Source organism: Sus scrofa, chromosome 13, assembly GCF_054392235.1.
Source record: "Sus scrofa isolate SSC_HxYL_T2T_F1_AM1 chromosome 13, Sscrofa_HxYL_maternal_Yorkshire_Landrace_v2.0, whole genome shotgun sequence".
Classification (NCBI taxonomy): domain Eukaryota; kingdom Metazoa; phylum Chordata; class Mammalia; order Artiodactyla; family Suidae; genus Sus; species Sus scrofa.
The window spans coordinates 128,314,398-128,332,462 of record NC_139395.1 but is presented as its reverse complement, the minus strand read 5'-3'; the positions used below and the strand labels follow the sequence as shown (position 1 = coordinate 128,332,462).

At 33.9% G+C, this 18,065-nt stretch overlaps 1 protein-coding gene across 50 annotated transcripts in view; it reads right to left on the bottom strand.

The window, feature by feature from the left end:
* NAALADL2 (N-acetylated alpha-linked acidic dipeptidase like 2) overlaps nucleotides 1-18,065 on the bottom strand; it is a 1,339,033-nt gene that overhangs the window by 576,438 nt on the left and 744,530 nt on the right. For all 50 annotated transcript variants that reach the window (XM_084990315.1, XM_084990322.1, XM_084990307.1 and 47 more), the window contains one exon: nucleotides 9,465-9,584. In XM_084990315.1, the coding sequence (XP_084846441.1) occupies nucleotides 9,465-9,584 (120 nt within the window). The remainder of the gene's footprint in view (nucleotides 1-9,464; nucleotides 9,585-18,065) is intronic.

The window sequence follows — 18,065 nt, the reverse complement described above, 5'->3', positions numbered from 1 at the left end:
AACATATTTTCTGTTAAAAAGCAATTTAATGAATATTTATGAGCACAATAAATTAACTTATGTTAATAATTACTTATTAAAATAATATTTTATTGCATGTATATTATTTTCAAAGTTCAAGTGAAAATATTTTAAGCTTGTGTAGCTACATTAAGGTTTTATATCTTATTAAAGGTTAATTTGTTACAAAAATTCTATTGAATTCAAAACTACATACAATATATTATGTAGCTATAATTTTAATTAAACAAATTTTAGGAATAGGTATTTTTTTCTGCAAAATGTTTCCTTCCAGAAATAATTTAACTTTGTCTTTACACATTTTATAGCAACAATAAATTAGTAAAAAACAAGTTGCTGCCTAGGACCCCTTAACAACATGTTCCTAAGCAAGGTAATAATCTATTTTTATCAGAAAAAAAGTGAATGGAAAAAAAAAGAATGGGAAAGAACTTTGTGCCTCATAGTGAAATATATCTATATAATAGTGAATTATATGTATGTAATAAATGCTGAATAATAGTATAGATAGTGAATTAGACATCAAGTAGGTTCTTTTAAATTTTGGTTAGTATAACATTGGGAGGATGAAAATAATACATACACAGTACTGTATAAACATATGATTAAGGAGAACCTACTGTATAGCACAGGAAAATCTATCCATAGTTTATAATAACCTATATGGGAGAAAAGAATGGATATATTTATATGTATGTCTGATTCATTTTGCTGTGCACCTGAAACTAATACAACATTGTTAATCAACTATAATCCAATATAATTCAATTTAAAAAATAAAAAGCTGTGTTATTATATAGCTAAGGATCTTATTTTTTAATTAAAAAATTTGTTAACATCCATGACCTCTATGAAATATCAATGCAGAAGTGAAGGGAAATATACAAAATCTTCAAGTCAGTTTTCTGATATTCTCAATTCAAACATGTAAGAAAATCTTGAATTAAAGTTTCAATATCATAATCGTTCCTGAAATACCCTAAACTCTAAACCCTTTGCTGAAGTACTGAGACCCAGATACTTAAATCAACAAGGCTGAGATTATACAAATTAGTAAATGACAAGATCTTAGATTTTGGCCAATGGTGATCATTAAGAAAATGGAATTCAAGCAAAAAATGCACTATTTAATAAATGATGTTGATATGATTAAACAAAATATTAGCTTTCTTTGAATGAGTACTTGGTATATTCTAGGCATTGTGTTAAGTACTAATATGTATTATTTCGATTAATTTTTACAACTGTAGTATGATGTAGGCAATTTCATTATGTTCTTTGAACAATGCATGATACCTCGACTTTCAAAATAAATTTAAAATTTGTATTATAAATGTAATACAGTTTCATTTCCTAAAATATTATTTTTTAAATATAGTATCTATATCCTGTTAGGTCATTGTTTATATTAATCCTTAAGAGTCAAGTTATATTTATTTTTAACATTCATATTTTCATTTATTTCTATCTGCCTTATTCTACAAAAATAATTAGAGGCAATTTTAATCTTTTTACTTGAGATTCAAATATGCTACATGGTATCTGCATAATCTTCATTGTCAAACAATGCCAAGTGCAATCTTGAGACCACATACCTGTAATTGATTTATCTTATATTATTATACTCAGTTCAGTTTTGCAAGTTTGAGAGGTCTGATGTTATTAAATTCATGTCCTTTCTTTTTAGATCTTATTTAGATTTTAAGGGCTTACTAATAATAACTAATATTTATTACAATTATGCATGCATTTTAAGATTTCATGCTCATACAACCCTGTACTTTGGATTACTTTTGTCATCATTGTAGAGATTTAAAAAAGAAAAAAACTACTCTAAGACTTCAGAGGGGTTAAATAATATCCTAAGGTCACATAAACATCAAGCAGAGGAGCTTGAACTTGAGTTGTCTCTACCATCTTTGCATCTGACCATGCTGTGCTTCACTATTCAAAACAAATCACCTGTTAAATACAGAACAAATACAACACACTGGAAGGACTGGGATATCTGTCTGCAGTAGGGGAAAAAAAAATGGAAATCATCAACCAGACACAGCGAGAGAGCGAAAAGCTGAAATGTGAAAGGATAGCACAGGATTACCACAAAGCAGTTGTTATTACCACAGAGACATCTATATTGGTGCATCCTAATAATGCCTCAAAAGTTAAAAAATATCTAAATCTTACTCTTTCAGATTTTTAGAATGATATGTAATATATAAAAAAGATTTCTGAAACATGTATAACTTTAGGGAGTAAACTAGGAGGGATCAACTGCTGTTTTCTTTCTTTCTATCTTTCCATCCTGTCTGTCTCTGTCTTCTGTCTCTTACTTGCTTTTCTTAGTTTACACTGTTACAGTTAAGCAGAAAAAAATGCTCAGCAGTTTTTCGTGTGGTACTAATCTAGGCTGAATGTGTGGGGATTATTTATGCTTAACATACCACAATAAGATACACGCAAAAATTAACCTTCTAATAAATGATGTCACTTCTTATGATTTCACAAAATCCAAATGATCAATGTGGTTAAATTATACAATCGTGTAGGTAAAATGCAGGTCTAACTTCCAAATTATGGGGATCATTCATGAGTAACTTTGAAGACTTACAGACATACCTTCATGTGGGTTTAAGCCATGAACAGTACTTTAACATTAGAATAATGAACTGAACTGTTCAATTAGTTATTCTTGCTCTACATTCACTGTCTTAAAGTCTGTTTGTTAAGTGGCAGAATAATAACTCTTTCTAAAGTTTTTTCATTATAACTTATGATTAAAGTTGCAGTTCAACAAAAATTACCTTTTGCAGATATGGTAATATTTGGTCTAAGTCATTCAGAAGAATAGCGGAAGTCAGTCAGTGGAAAATGGAAAGCATTCTGATTTAAAAAAATAACAGCAGATTTGGCTTTTAAATGCATTAAGCCATTGTTTTCTGATGTTGTGTTCTAATCCTGACCATGTTTTCCATGACCAACAGAGGAGCTCTGGAGTATTGTAATTACAAAATACGGAGCATGGGTCTTTTGCAATGACTTCTGAGCCACAGGGTATAGACTGCCTCATTAAATCAGCCAGTAAACAAGTATACCCTAAGTAGAAAGACAGTGCTCACATTTTTTGTTCATAAAATGCCTTCAAAAATTATCTTAATCAAGAAGCATGTGTGCTTCCACATAGAAAACCACACCCAACACATCATTCAATGACACCAAATTTTTTATCTGAAATATTCATTGATAATCATATAAATAGATCTGCTAGGTTCATCAGTACTGGGAAAAATTATAATGCATCAACATTTTCAATAAGGAAGGAGTGTTTCTTGTCTTTCCTATCCTCCCAGTCTCACTACCACAGGACACATAAGGTTGTACCAGTGTGCACATAACATACACACATAACGGATATTTTATCTTCAAAAATGCTGGTTTGCTTTTTTATACACATTACTGTACTATTGTACTAGGTATCACAGATTTTTGATGCTAATTATTAGTTAAATGCATCAATTTGAATTTTGAGAAATAAAAAATTAAATTTTGGAATTACCATCATAAACTTCTATCACATACAGTAAATAAATGCTGCTTTCTATTAACTGAAATAAGCAAAAATCATTCTTTTGAATGCAGTCTTCACAGGGATTGAGCAAATGTCATCAGAAAAAAAGGAGACTGGAGTAAATGAAATAAACTAAAGTATATGTCAGCAAATAGGAAAGGCGTGCAAACACTTTACAGAAGTTTTTAAAATATAGTTCTTCTCAGCATTTACTTTACCTAGAGAATTTCTTATTAATCTTACTATTGTCCATTTGTTGAACACTGAATGGTATATCACCAAATATAGAGATTTCCTCAGCAAAGTTCCAAATCAATGTTTTAAATTTACTTCTTTTGTAGATTAAGTTGGGTTTGAAAATCATGGACTTGGAGAAGAGACTTGTGGTTGCCTGATGGGAGGGGGAGGGAGTGGGAGGGATCGGGAGCTTGGGCTTATCAGACACAACCTAGAATAGATTTACAAGGAGATCCCGCTGAATAGCATTGAGAACTATGTCTAGATACTCATGTTGCAACAGAAGAAATGGTGGGGGAAAAACTGTAATTGTAATGTATACATGTAAGGATAACCTGACCCCCTTGCTGTACAGTGGGAAAATAAAAGAAAAAAAAAATTCAAATAGTAAGAAGTTTACTTTTCTCCTAATATGTTGGAAACAATCTGTTCAAAAATATAAACACTTAACAATTGTTTTTTACCTTTCATTTCCCTCCAGGCTCTTCCAAAGAGCATGTGGAAGCATGCTTTATGGACTTGAGTGGAAGCTGGTTAGGATATACACGGGCCAGGGAGTTCCATCATGGCTCAGCCGAAACGAATCTGACTAGTATCCATGAGGACACAGGTTTGATTCCTGGCCCTGCTCAGTGGGTTAAGGATCCAAAATCGCTGTGAGCTATGGTGTAGGTCACAGATGCAGCTCAGATCCAGCGTTGCTGTGGCTGTGGGGTAGGCCCGCGGCTACAGCTCTGATTCGACCCCTACCTGGGAACTTCCATATGCCATAAGTGCAGCCCTTAAAAAAAAAAAAAAGAAAAAAAAAAGAAGAAAAATGAAAAAGACATATACTGGCCAAATAATACACAATTGATATTAAAATATAAGGCCTATCTAATGAATAGTCAGGAAACTTCTTTGTTTGTAGGAAACTACAGAATTATTTGGATTCTTAAATCATTAAAACTGCGATAAAAAAGCAGATGAGGAAAATGAAAAAAACAGCTAATACTTGCTAGTATTTTATTACATAACTGTTGTGAGTACTAGGAATGTACTGTATGTTACTTCTTTATGAAAAAAAAATAGCAACAACATTTGGGAGTTTTTATGTGTAATTTCACCATGCACAAAAGGCATAAGATATTTATTCATTTGTAATTTTATTATATGCAAATTTGACTCCTCTAAAGACTGGGGACTTACATGTGGTGTGGACCCAGACAATGGCCCAGCTTCCACATTTCAGTGGAATTTACTCAATTTCTAGTTGTCATGGAGTACACAGTGACTTTTTTTTATTATTCCTTTTTATGAAGTGACTTTAAAAGAAAGCCAAATACTTTTATTGCATTTTATAAAATAAATTTCATACTAGGGAGCTATTTAGTTAGCAATTCGGCAATTTGTGAGAGTTTTAGAATCTGCTTTACTATGTCTCAGATTGTCACTGAGAGAAATCTGAGTGGATCCATTATGACATATAAAAGACTATTTTGTAGCTTAAAGAATTAAAGTACTCTCTTATCAAATAAACTGCTGTAAACATAAAGCTAAAAGACACCTGAAGTCTTTCCTCTAAGGTTTAATCTTAAGGAAGCTAGCACAAGCTATTTCTGAAGAACTTACTTGGCCCTTTCTTTCAGCAAACAAAGTGTGCATGTTAAGATGTACAGCTAGAAGTCATTTGCCTTTTACAGTTCCTGCTGCAGAATGTGGGGATTTTCTCATCAATCCCTTCTCAGAGATGAAATTAACACATACATAGCATTTATGATAAAATTAATGAGATCTCCTCCTTCCTGGCTACAGATTATATTCTACTCATTTTAGGAGATAATAGCACAATTATGCTTCCCCTTTGCCCTCTCTCTCTCAGATCTAGAGATTCCCCTCCCAGAGTCATTTTAAAATTATGATTTAGTAAGTTCTGCACAGTTAAAATAAGATTAACTTTTTTCTTTACTCATTTAGTTCCATGTTTCCAGTCCAGATGCTCATTAAGAATCATGATTAACAGTTGTAATTCACATAGAAGTCAATTGGTCCTCTGCCTTTTTCTGCCAAAATGTATTACTCTATTACCTCCCTTTCTAATTTTAGCCTCAGAATATGAATGTATCTGACGGACAGGTGAAGCTAGTTTAGGTGTAATCATGCTATATAACTTGTATACTCCAGGCTTGCTTGCTTGCTTTTTTTTTTTTTTTTTTTTTTTTTTTTTTGCTGTACCTATAGCACATGGAAGTTCTCAGTCCAGGGATGGAACCTGTACCACAGCAGCCACCCCAGCGACTGCAGTGACAATGCTGGATCCTTAACCCACTGAGCCACAAGGGAACTTCCTCCATGCTATCTTTTTTGTTAATAGTATAATGTATATTAACAGATGTAGCATCAATGATCCCATAATCTCTGGGAAAATCCACAGAAAACAGAGATGCATAGAATGGAATTTAAAATGTTAAAGAAAGGATACCCTGTCTTCTCTGCCTAGAACGTAATGCCAATTTTATCGCAAGGCTCTGTCTAGAGGGAAATTCTGCATAGACCTCTTTGATAAAACCCTTCATAGGCCTATAAGAAAGATGATCAGGGAAAATGTACCTAGTTCTTAATAACTGTGTCTTATTATAGACAAATCACTAATTCACCACCTTGTAGACATTGCCAAATGGTCTCATAATTTAAATATTTTCTGGAGATGTCAAATAAAAAGAAACTAGCTATGTTTTAACCTATTATCTACTAATGGGATTTTGGATATTTCCCATAAGCACCACTGGGAAAAAATTTAAGTTCCCTATCTTAATGTGAATGTTTAGACTTTTCCTCTTACAAAATATATACACACTCAGCAAATATTCAGAAAAATATAAACAAGTAGAAATCATCCATAATTCCATTAACCTGATTTATATAATTGGCCTCTACCATAAACAATTCAGTCATACATTTTAGTGTTAGGCTGAACAAGTAGGATTCATGTAATGTACCCAAAGAAACATTACAGTAGCTCCCAATTATCCAGTTTTGCTTTCGGAGGATTCAGATATTTGTGGTCAACTACAGTCCAAATATACTACATGGAAAATTTCAGAAAAAAACTATTCCTAAGTTTTAAATTGTGGGCTGTTCTGAGTAGCTTGATGAAATCTCAGGCCATACTACTCCATCCAGCCAGGATGTGAGTCATGCCTTGCCAGTGTGGTATAGGCCCCCTGCCAATTCTTCACCAAGCAGTCCTCTAGTTTAACAGAGTGACTATGACAGTATCACATTCACATCACTTTCATTACGGTACAGTGTTACAGCTTCTCTATTCCATTATTAGTTATCACTGTTAATCTCTTACTGTGTCTCACAAATTAAATGCTATCATGGGTACATATGTACCACTAAAAAGTGTACACAGGGTTTGGCACTATCTGTGGCTTCAGAAATCTACTGGACATCTTGGAACATATCCCCCATGGATAAGTGAGTCTATTCCACTTTGTTTCTCACTTCACTTTTAAAACATCTAGAAAAGAATATTCTTTCCCAAACACCTAAAGGAAGACTCCTTATAATTATTAGCAATAAAATAGTCTCTAAGAAATTTGAATCATTTGTCTTAATAAATAATTAGAATGTCTGGTCTCATGCTATGGTCAAAACTGTACCCTTAATATAAAATGACATATTCTTGTCCCTCTGTTGTTGAAAGAGTGTACTCTTGTCTTATTTCCTTCCTCATGAACTAATGATACTCAACTACAAATTGCAGATAGTAATCTGTAGATGATTGTGAAAATACATAAAAATGCTTAGAAAAGTAATTACCCATATTTCTAATATTGTTGGAAATAACAATAAAATAATCATTATTAATACTTATATATAATTACAAATGTCTTCCTTATAACTTATTTGTTTGACTTCTGAGGATTTTCACATAGCATTAAATATTTTTCTTTGCAGCACTGTTCACAATAGTCAAGACATGGAAACAACCTAAATGTCCATCAACAGATGAACAGATTAAGATGAGGTACATATACATAATGGAATACTACACAGCCCTTAAAGGAACACAGTAATGTCATTTGCAGCAACATGGATGCAACTAGAGATTCTCATACTAAGTGAAGTTAAGTCAGAAAGAGAAAGACAAATATCATATGATAACACTTATATGTGGAATCTAAAATATTGCACAGATGAACATATCTACAAAACAAAACAGACACATAGACATAGCAAATGGACTGGTGGTTGCTGAGGGGGAGGGAAGGGAGTGGGATGGACTGGGATTCGGGGGCTAGTAGATGCAAACCATTACATTTAGAATGGCTAAGAATGAGTTCTTGCTTCATAGTACAGAAAACTATATCCAATCACTTGTGATAGAACATGATAAAAGATGATATGAGAAAAAGAGTATATATATATAGGTATGACTGGGTGACTTTGCTGTACAGCAGAAATTGACAAATCAAACTAAATCAACCATAATAAAAATAATGTTTTTTCTTTACATCATAATTGTATAGTATTCAGCTATACAAATATAGCATAATTTTCAAATCTAAACTGGATGTATATATCATTTCAAACATTTTGTCCCATCATTGGTCATCATTGTTTTTACCATCTCCTTTTTCCCCTTTAGAATGTATGGATTAAAATGGAATTAGTGGATCAAAGCTTACTATTTTAAAGCTCTTAATACATATTGACAAATTATCCTACAAAAAATTAGTAAGATGGTATATTTTCAAGACTATCTAAAACTTCTGGCCCGTTCTCTACTATCAGACATTAATTTAAGTATAAAAGCATCCTTGAAAGATAACTAAAAAAAAAATAAACAGGCACAGAATATTCTCTTGTGTCCTTACAGAGTGTGCCAACAGATTTCTGGAAACGTTTTTGGTCCTGGGAATTAGCAAAACTCATACAGGTTTGGAAGAGGAGAAATGCAATATGTATCTTCAGAAGCAGAGAGTTTCAGTGACATAACTACATAGCTACACTGACCATTCTTTTTTAATAGAAAAAGAAATTGAAGTGAGAATGAGCAGTAGTGACTCTATTGTGGTGGCTCATTATGAGATACTTAGATTGAACTGTTTTAATTATGTAAATGCATCTAGTGGATGAGTGTTAATAAACTTCTATTTAAATAAAATAAATCAAAATTGTACTTCTCCTTAGAATATTATGTTTTAATTAAATTTCTAAGCACAGTCAGTAATTGTAAAGTTATACAGTTGACAAAATTAATCACTAAGGAGTGTAAATCAGCAAGATACCAGTCTAACATAAAGCAAATGGTAATTAGATAATAGATTAGAAGTGTCGCAGACATCATGAGGACCCTATGGTTCTCATTTTTAGCATTCCAGAGAGGCATTATGAAGAGAATGCCAATTTTATGAAGGTCCCACAAACTCGCAGTATCTTAGAAATCTTAATGTAAAGATTTTCCAAAATGGAAAATCTATCTTCCTATGCTTCTTTGTCTTTCTCTGTCTCTCCCCTCCCTTCCTGCACCCTCTCTCACACATACACCCACCTTCTCTCTCTCTTCATATTCCCAGATGCACATAAGCACATGTAACTCCAAATGAACAAAATAGTCACACCATCAAATAACAGCCATTGGACCAACCTTATAAAGTAGAGGCAATCTTCCTAATTTCAGGAGTGCAATCCGATTTGTTACATTTTTCATTTTTTTAATCCTCTTTAAATCATCTGCATTTCCATAACTCACATCAATGACTTCAGCCTGAAAGAGAAGACAAAGAAAAATAAAGCCCTGTCAGAGGAATTTTAGTATAATAAAATCACCCATAGTAACCTAAAATATTTAAAGGAGGGGAGTTCCCGTCGTGGCTCAGTGGTTAACAAATCCGACTAGGAACGATGAGGTTGCGGGTTCAGTCCCTGGCCTTGCTCAGTGGATTAGGGAACCGGCGTTGCTGTGAGCTGTGGTGTAGGTTGCAGATGCGGCTCGGATCCTCAGTTGCTGTGGCTCTGGTGTAGGCCAGCGGCTACAGCTCCGATTCGACCCCTAGCCTGGGACCCTCCATATGCCGCAGAAGCGGCCCAAGAAATGGCAAAAAGACAAAAAAAAAAAAAAAAAAAAAATATATATATATATATATATATATATATATTTAAAGGAGAACTGGTCTCGCTCTTGTCCTAATCATGGTCTTTCTATCAGGGTACAACAATTTTCTTTGAAAAGTCACTTGACAGAAAAATTTAGAGTCATTTTTGCTTTGCCCTCTCCCTTCTAAACAAATTACAAATACAGTTTAGGACTCTAACCAACCACCAAGTTCGGTATATTCTACATTCCTGTTTCTGGAATTTGAATCATTTTATAAAACAATGCAAAATTAATTTCCTTAAGTTTTGACAACAATCATACCATTCTCAGACTTGAAAATAACTCAAAGATTCTCAATTGTCATCCAAATTAAGGAAAAGTTCACGATTAACAGCTGTTCAGGAGGTACATATATCCAGCTGTGAATGACAACCCCCTAGATTATGCAGGATACAATCTGTACAACCACATGTACAACATCGGCATTCAAGACTACAGAATATCATCCCAAACAACTATTTGTCACTTTCCCCTACTTCCCTAGAATTTTTTTTTTAACCTCAATATTTCTCATTTCAGTAAGTCTTCTTTTATTAATATAAGAATTGCCTACCTTCCTGGAGATTCTAATGGGAAACCTCAGATGTGGTTTTCCCCTCACCAATCCTTTGAAAAGTACTGCCCTGTGGGTTTCATCAAATATATTCCTATAGCCACGATGATTCCTTTCAGCTTTACTTTCTGTATTTCCTATTATTAAAATAATAGCTGTTGTGCTTTCCAATGATAAAATTATAATACCAAATGTGCTTTTTCAAACAATCACATATCTATATATCAAGGTGTTAATAAAAGTTAGCAGTGGCAAATAGTGAAAGAAAGGAGAGGAACAAGTCACTCCTCTCAGCCAGAGGTAATGAACTTCAGCCAGCTGTACTCAAAAGGGCCTTCACAGAAGACTCATTTGAAGAACATGTGAACATTAACAAGAGACTGATAAATCTAACTATTCGAGGAAACATCCTGGCACAAAATATTTCCTTAGCCATTACATTCATTTGCACCTGTAATAAATTTACAAATACCTTAAAGCCCATTTCAAATCTTACATATTTGATGAATTGTATTTCTCCATTGCCCAATCTTATGTGACCTTTTCTTGATTCCTAGAGTGATGCTTCTGCCTCTCTTAAGGCTCTCACTGGATCCAACTCTTTAAACATAATTTTTCTACCAGTTTCAATTTCAATCTCAGGGTAATTTCCTTGGTAAAGGGCCCATCACACACCTATTTTCACCCAGGTGACCAACACACATTGTTGACTTCTCTGTCTTCAACTGAAATGATTACAGGGTATCCAGTAACTGAAAAGTTAAGCTGTACTTTCAAATTCATTTGCCAAGAAAACTTAATTGTTAAAATTATTTCTGTCAGAACGGTTTTGATCACAATTTTGCTTCTATTAAAATGTGATTAAATTAGTCTTATTAATTTGATTTTTGAGTTTGCTGATAACATTACCATGTAACTGTTGATCTATGATTTTAAAGCCTGATTAAATAATGATCACATAATATTAATGTTCACATTGTAAAAAATGACAGAATTCATATTTTCCATTTCAACTTTCTAAGCTACCTAATTATGATTCACTGATAGCACCTTACAACAGGGATAATATTCAATTGGCTATATTAATGAACATATTTTTCATATTTTGGAGATGGTGGGGAAAATTATATGGTCTGAGAGGATGTAGCCCAGACTATAACTTTTGTTTGAGTGCATGCCAGAAAGATACAGTAGTTACTAAATAACATTTCTGTAAAAGACATTTACATTATTGGAAAGAAGCAACAGCATGGATTAACAATGGCAATTTCAAAATGCTCTTCAATTAAACTTCTATAAATAGCACATGTCAATGACTAAAGTATCTTAACAGTAAGAGAGTTCTTTTTGTCACAAAAATCCCCCTCAACACAGGCATCACTATTTCCATTTATTTTGGCTTATGCACTTTGAGGCTATGCATTAAAGTCAATAATTACAGAAGTCTCAATGTTCTGACAGTTTGACAGGTGATAATAAAAATTATCTATTGCCTTCAAAGGATGCTTCTGAACCAGGTCCTTTCTGAAAGTCTTTTCTATTTACCTTCAAGCAAACTGAAAATCACAGCTCCAAGAAAGCACCTTGAATTTTTCTATGACACAAATCAATATACAATGATATGATAAAATGTCAAGCCATTTCTTTTCAACATTCTTATTGCTACAATAAACCTCTTCTTACTGCATGTATTCTGTCACACTAGAAAATTGTCTACTTAACAAGTTGGGTACTGTGTTTAATTTATGTCTCAATACCAAGGATTAAGTCACATCCAAATAGTCTTTGGGAAATATCAAGTGAACAGGACCCTATGTGGTAGGTGAACCAGTTTTTCCCTGACCCATAGAGGACTTCCTGACCCAGAGGAAAGAGTAAAGGAGAGGTGCAGAGTTAAATTGAACCATCTCTGTTTTGTTTATTTATTTATTTTTTACCAGAGAGAAATATAAAAAGTCTGCACATTAATTTTTATTCACATTTTATACACTGATTTTGGAACAAAGAATTGAAAAAAAACAGCAACAACTAGTATAGGAAACCAAATAGTTTATACATTGTTGAAAGAGAAAAAAAAGTAGCAGGATGATAACAGAGAGTGGTGGGCCACATAAAATTAGCTAGGAGGATATTGGCACACTTCAGAAACAAACATTAAAATGCAATTATCTTCTACATATGGTAAAATATGTGATTAGAAGGAATCATGAACCAAAACATTAGCAATGACTGAAAACCAAAACACTAAAAAGTGACATTCTTTAACATCAAATGTTCTACAGAAAAATAGAAAGACTATCCTGTGAAGAAGCAACAGAAGAGAATAAACAAGAGAAATAAATAGAACTATTATTTTCTGTAGTCAGCTAAATAAAACAAAGAGAACAATCACAGAAAGTAGCTAGATCACCAAAGTGTTTCTAGAGCGCTCCACCTGCTGGTTGCCTGATCTCCACACTGAGGAACAATCCAGTGCCATGTTTCTCTTCTACCTGAGGTAGCAAAAATTATTCATGCTTACGAAATGATGCATGCTTTGAAATTTTCAGACTTGACATTTTCAACCAAATCAATCATTCTGAATCCTCGTAGTTCCTCTTAAAAAGAGATTCTGAATATACAGAATTTTGAAAAGCCTGCTTTGACTAAAACAGTAATTTTCTACTCAAAGTCAGAAATGGTAAACCCAAGTTTGTTCCATACTGACAAAATACAGGGTTATCAGAAGTACTATTCATCTAAATACAAGTTTTACTTTAGAAATTTATTACTATTTTATATAATCTAGCTTTCAAATATTCTTCAAATTAAAATGCTTATGTATATTAAAAACTTGTAAAATCAGAATCATCTCCCACGTTTACTGTTATCCATTCTAAAAAAAAAAAGTATGTTAGTATTGATGAATAATTCAAAATTCAAAGATTGTTAGAATTTTATTAGTATTTCTTTTTCAAGCATACTCAAGGGCTTTCCATCACAGACATTATTATGAAAAGGGCAACAATGTATTAAAGCATGAAAGCCACTGCTGCTTATCCCGGCTCCGGTGGCAGACATCAGTAATCAATTACCACCCCTTTTAAACTCCTTCTCAGAAAGTATTCCAGCTAATCAAAACCAAATAAAAGGGATTGACATAAGCATGCCGCTGTATAAAATGTGTAATATTAAATGTTAAACAGCTATTTAAATAACATTTAAAATATTTAATAATTAGAAAAGCACAAGAACTCTCAGTTAAAATGGACTATCAGAAGGGACACAAGCTACTGTGCTAAACTATGGACTTGTCTTGGGAAACTTTTTAATATATCCTAACTGAATTCTGTATTAAACAAGACAAAAATCCATTCTGCTGGCTTCAGTCTAAAAGGTCAGATAAAGGGATGGTTTGTCAATTTTATTCCTTTTTTTTTGGTCTTTTTGTCCTTTTAGGGACGCATCCGCGGCACATGAAAGTTCCCAGGCGAGGGGTCTAATCCAAGCTGTAGCTGCCGACCTACACCAGAGCCTCAGCAACGCCAGATCCAAGCTGCATCTGAGACCTACACCACAGCTCAGCGCAATGCTGGATCCTTAACCCTTTTTTCTTTTTTTAACTTGTAATATATACACATGCTGAAAAATATTTGCTACAATGATATACTAAGTGCAATTCTTAATCGCACAGTGTATATTTTTTAAACATTTTTTATAGGGACCATATTTTGATAGAAGAAATAACAAAGCTATGTCAGAGTAGTCACTTGCCTTGGCACATAGTGATCATTTTTTAACAACTTTGCAGAATGTTGTATAATCTAACATATAATGCACATCCATCTAAAGGAGATAAAATTAAGTTAAAAAAGCTATTATAACTTAGAAAATTAGCCAAAGTGAAGTGAAGCAAAGTTCTGTCAGGATTATGTTTCCATATTTTAAGTCGATAATCTCCAAAAGCAACAGACAAAATAATCTAAGTTTGGGATATGAATGCATACTAGATGAAGAACACAGATTTTTGAGGGAGTTCCCGTCGTGGCTCAGTGGTTGGTGAGTCCGACTAGGAATGATGAGGTTGCGGGTTCGATCCCTGGCCTTGCTCAGTGGGTTAAGGATCTGGTGTTGCTGTGAGCTGTGGTGTAGGTCAGAGATGTGGCTTGGATCCTGTATTGCTCTGGCATAGGCCAGTGGCTACAGATCCAATTCAACCCCTAGGCCTGGGAACTTCCATATGACATGGGAGCAGCCCAAGAAATGGAAAAAAAAACAAAAAACAAAAAACACACACACACAAAAAAAAAACAAAACAAAACAAAAACAAAACAGATTGTTGAGAAGAAAATAAATATTTATGTTTTCCTAAATTTAACAGATAATCACTTAAATATTTAAATAATCATGCATATTATTTTGCCTTTTAAAAAACTTAATAAACAGCATTTTTGTAGACATTTTTATTAAAATATATCTTTTAAAATATATTATGAAAAATATATGTGGAAGTGGAGAAAAACAGGAAAAAAAACAGAATTGTAGAAGTACAAGGAAGAGGGTATTAAAGGGAAACTTTTTTTCTTTTCTAACAATACATGTCAGGTTATACTCTAGTTTCCAAAGTTACAGAGGGAAATAAGTTATAAATTTCCCCTTGTATTATGCTTACTTTCTCTTGCCGAGAGTTCCACAATAAAAAACATACAGACAATAACAATTCCAAAGACACCCTATAAATAATAAAGAAGTAACAGAGGTTGATGAGGAATCATGGAAATAAGGAACTCAAGAGAGACAATGCAAAGGTGATCACATCCAAATGATGAGAAGCCATGCACTGGCCTTGGGGAACGTTCTAGGCAGAGTTAAGTTCAAACTCCTGGAGAGAACAAGGACCTCTATCAAATGAAACAAAGATGTCAAATGTGTCAAGAAGTAACGTGACTATTGAATTTTGAAATAGGAAATTATTTTCTTATAGGGATGAGGATTAGATGAGAATGGAATTTCAGGAAATCTACTGATAAAGGAAGGAGCAAAAGTTAGGTAACATCCAACAGTTAGAAGCAATAGTTAGTTGGTAGACAGTCAATTGAGAGAGGTGTAGTATGTTGGCTGTTTTGTCAGATTTTACCAAAAAGGAGATTTAAGAATGATTACAGACTGAAATATAGATTTGTCCACATGTGGTTGTCAAATCCTAGAAACAAACAAAAAATATAGAGAAAATGGTTTAGTTTATTCTTTCTAAACATGAGAATAAAAGAGTACAAAAGAGAATAATTTTACTCCATGAATATCATTTCCATGAATATCAGTGGTAACTGATTATGAGAATTTCTACAACTATCACCTTTCCTAGTTTTAACCTACTTACTCTGTTTTACTGCTGTAAACTGACTAAGAATAAGACACTAAAAAATAAATCCTTAACAGCAGCAGGGCTGGTTAATTCCTTCAGATATCAGTATCTTGGAATGACTCCATCATCTCTCCTTGGGTGAGGACAGAAGGCAACGTGGAAGTAGATCGATGTGTTCAAAGTCTAGGAAGGGAGCTGGTAGATAACCTCAGTTGTTTGAGGAAAAGGATGGAAGATCATGTATTTTTTAAAATGTTCCAGGAGCCAGAAGTATCCCAGGAAGGTCTGCATCTCAGGGAATTCTTGAAAATAACTTGTCTCTTGATTTTTCCATTAGCTCCATCCAGAAGGTAAACTTCACCTGACAATGGAATTTCTCCTTTTGGAAGGAAATCCCCTAACCCTTCCAACATTGTTGACTTTTGAGTGGCCTCCACGGCCCTGGATGGAAGATGTAAGGAGGCTGAAGTGGAATTTCAGTGCACTGTCATTTTCTACCCAATGGCATCACTCATGGCTCTGTCCACCCCACCCTAATATTGTGGCCATGCAGTAATTGGCAAATCAGTCTCCTGCTGAGTGATGGGAAGTTGTATGCTAGTAGAATTCATCTCTGTGGAAGGAAGGGAAGGGGAGAGAGGAAGTGTTGGGTGGGGAAGGGAGGAATAAGACCTAATATTTCTGAATTTCACATAAGTATTTGGAAATTTCTGTAATTAAACTATCAAACTAGAATTGAAAAGGATTACAGAATTGACTTTTACTGACAGAAACAAGCTGGCTTGAGCCAGTCTGGCACACCACTGGGAACCTCATACCAGGTATTTTAAAGTGGTAGGACATGTACTACTTAAGCCTTTGCTAGGTAGTTGAAAATTGTGAAAAGATATGCATTAGAGATATGGGTCTAAGCTTGTGCATGGGTTTTGGCAAAGTGGAAAAAAATCCGTAACTAGATTAGGGCAAAAGGAAGTTCACAGGAAACCCCAGCTGTTGGAAAACTGGAAAATGAATATAGGACCTTTTGTGGGGCGAGAGAGAGAGGGAGGAAGAGGGTGAGTGTGAGAGAGAGAGAGTGTGTGTGTGTGTGTGTAATGCAGATGTGTATTATAAGAAGGATTAAATGGGCAAGGCTGTTATTACATAAAGGAAAAAGAAAATCGATATTTAACCATTTATGTCCTCTGTGCTAGACATTATTTATTTTTTGCTTTTTAGGGCCGCACCTGAGGCATATGGAAGTTCCCAAGCTAGGGGTCTAACCAGAACTACAGCTGCCAGCCTACACCATGGCCACAGCAATGCGGTATCCGAGCCACATGTATGACCTACACCACAGCTCAAAGCAATGCTGAATCCTGAGCAAGGCCAGGGATTGAACCCATGTCCTCATGAATACTAGTCAGGTTTATTACCACCAAGCCCCCAACAGGAACTCCACATGGATAGGGTATCAATTGTTTTCAGTCTATCTTCAAAACATTCAGATTTGGTAGATATTTCTGCCCATTGTATAGATAAGGAAACTGAGTGCAGAATATTTAAGTAACTTGCTGACGTTCATAGCAGAGTGAAGCCATGTAGTTGTATAACTACTTACCTAATTTCCCATTTCCTCTATTAGACTGCCAGCTACACATGGGTGGTGTGAGAAGCTTTCTTATGCATCACGCTGCCCCAGTGATTGGTGTGTAAAAGGTACTCAATACGTGTCTGCTGAAGTTTGCGTGTTTCTTGTTACATTGGTGAGAGCCAGCAGGCTAAATTCTATATTACTTAGTTAATCTTTCAATATCAAATGAAAATACAGGGAAAAACAGATTAAATAATCAAGAGTACTTTATTCAGTAAATGATACTCAACTTATTAAGGTAAGGATACTAAAGGAGTTGCAAATTCATTCAAGAGAATTATTTCTGGAGGCAATGAAATTAATATGATAGAATTCTGCTTCTCCAAAATCAATTATATTAGTGTATTGAAATAGTACATAAACTGAAGTATCAACTTCTGAACAGATCTCTCTAGTTCTGAAATGAACAAATTTACAGCATTCAATGAAATGTGGTAAATCTTATTTATAAACTGTAAACTTGTATTTCATGGAAATTAACTTATAAATTAAATTGGCTAAGAAAGTTATGCTATCATAACTTTGTAAGTGGTATGTTTTAAATCATATTAAATGTAAAAA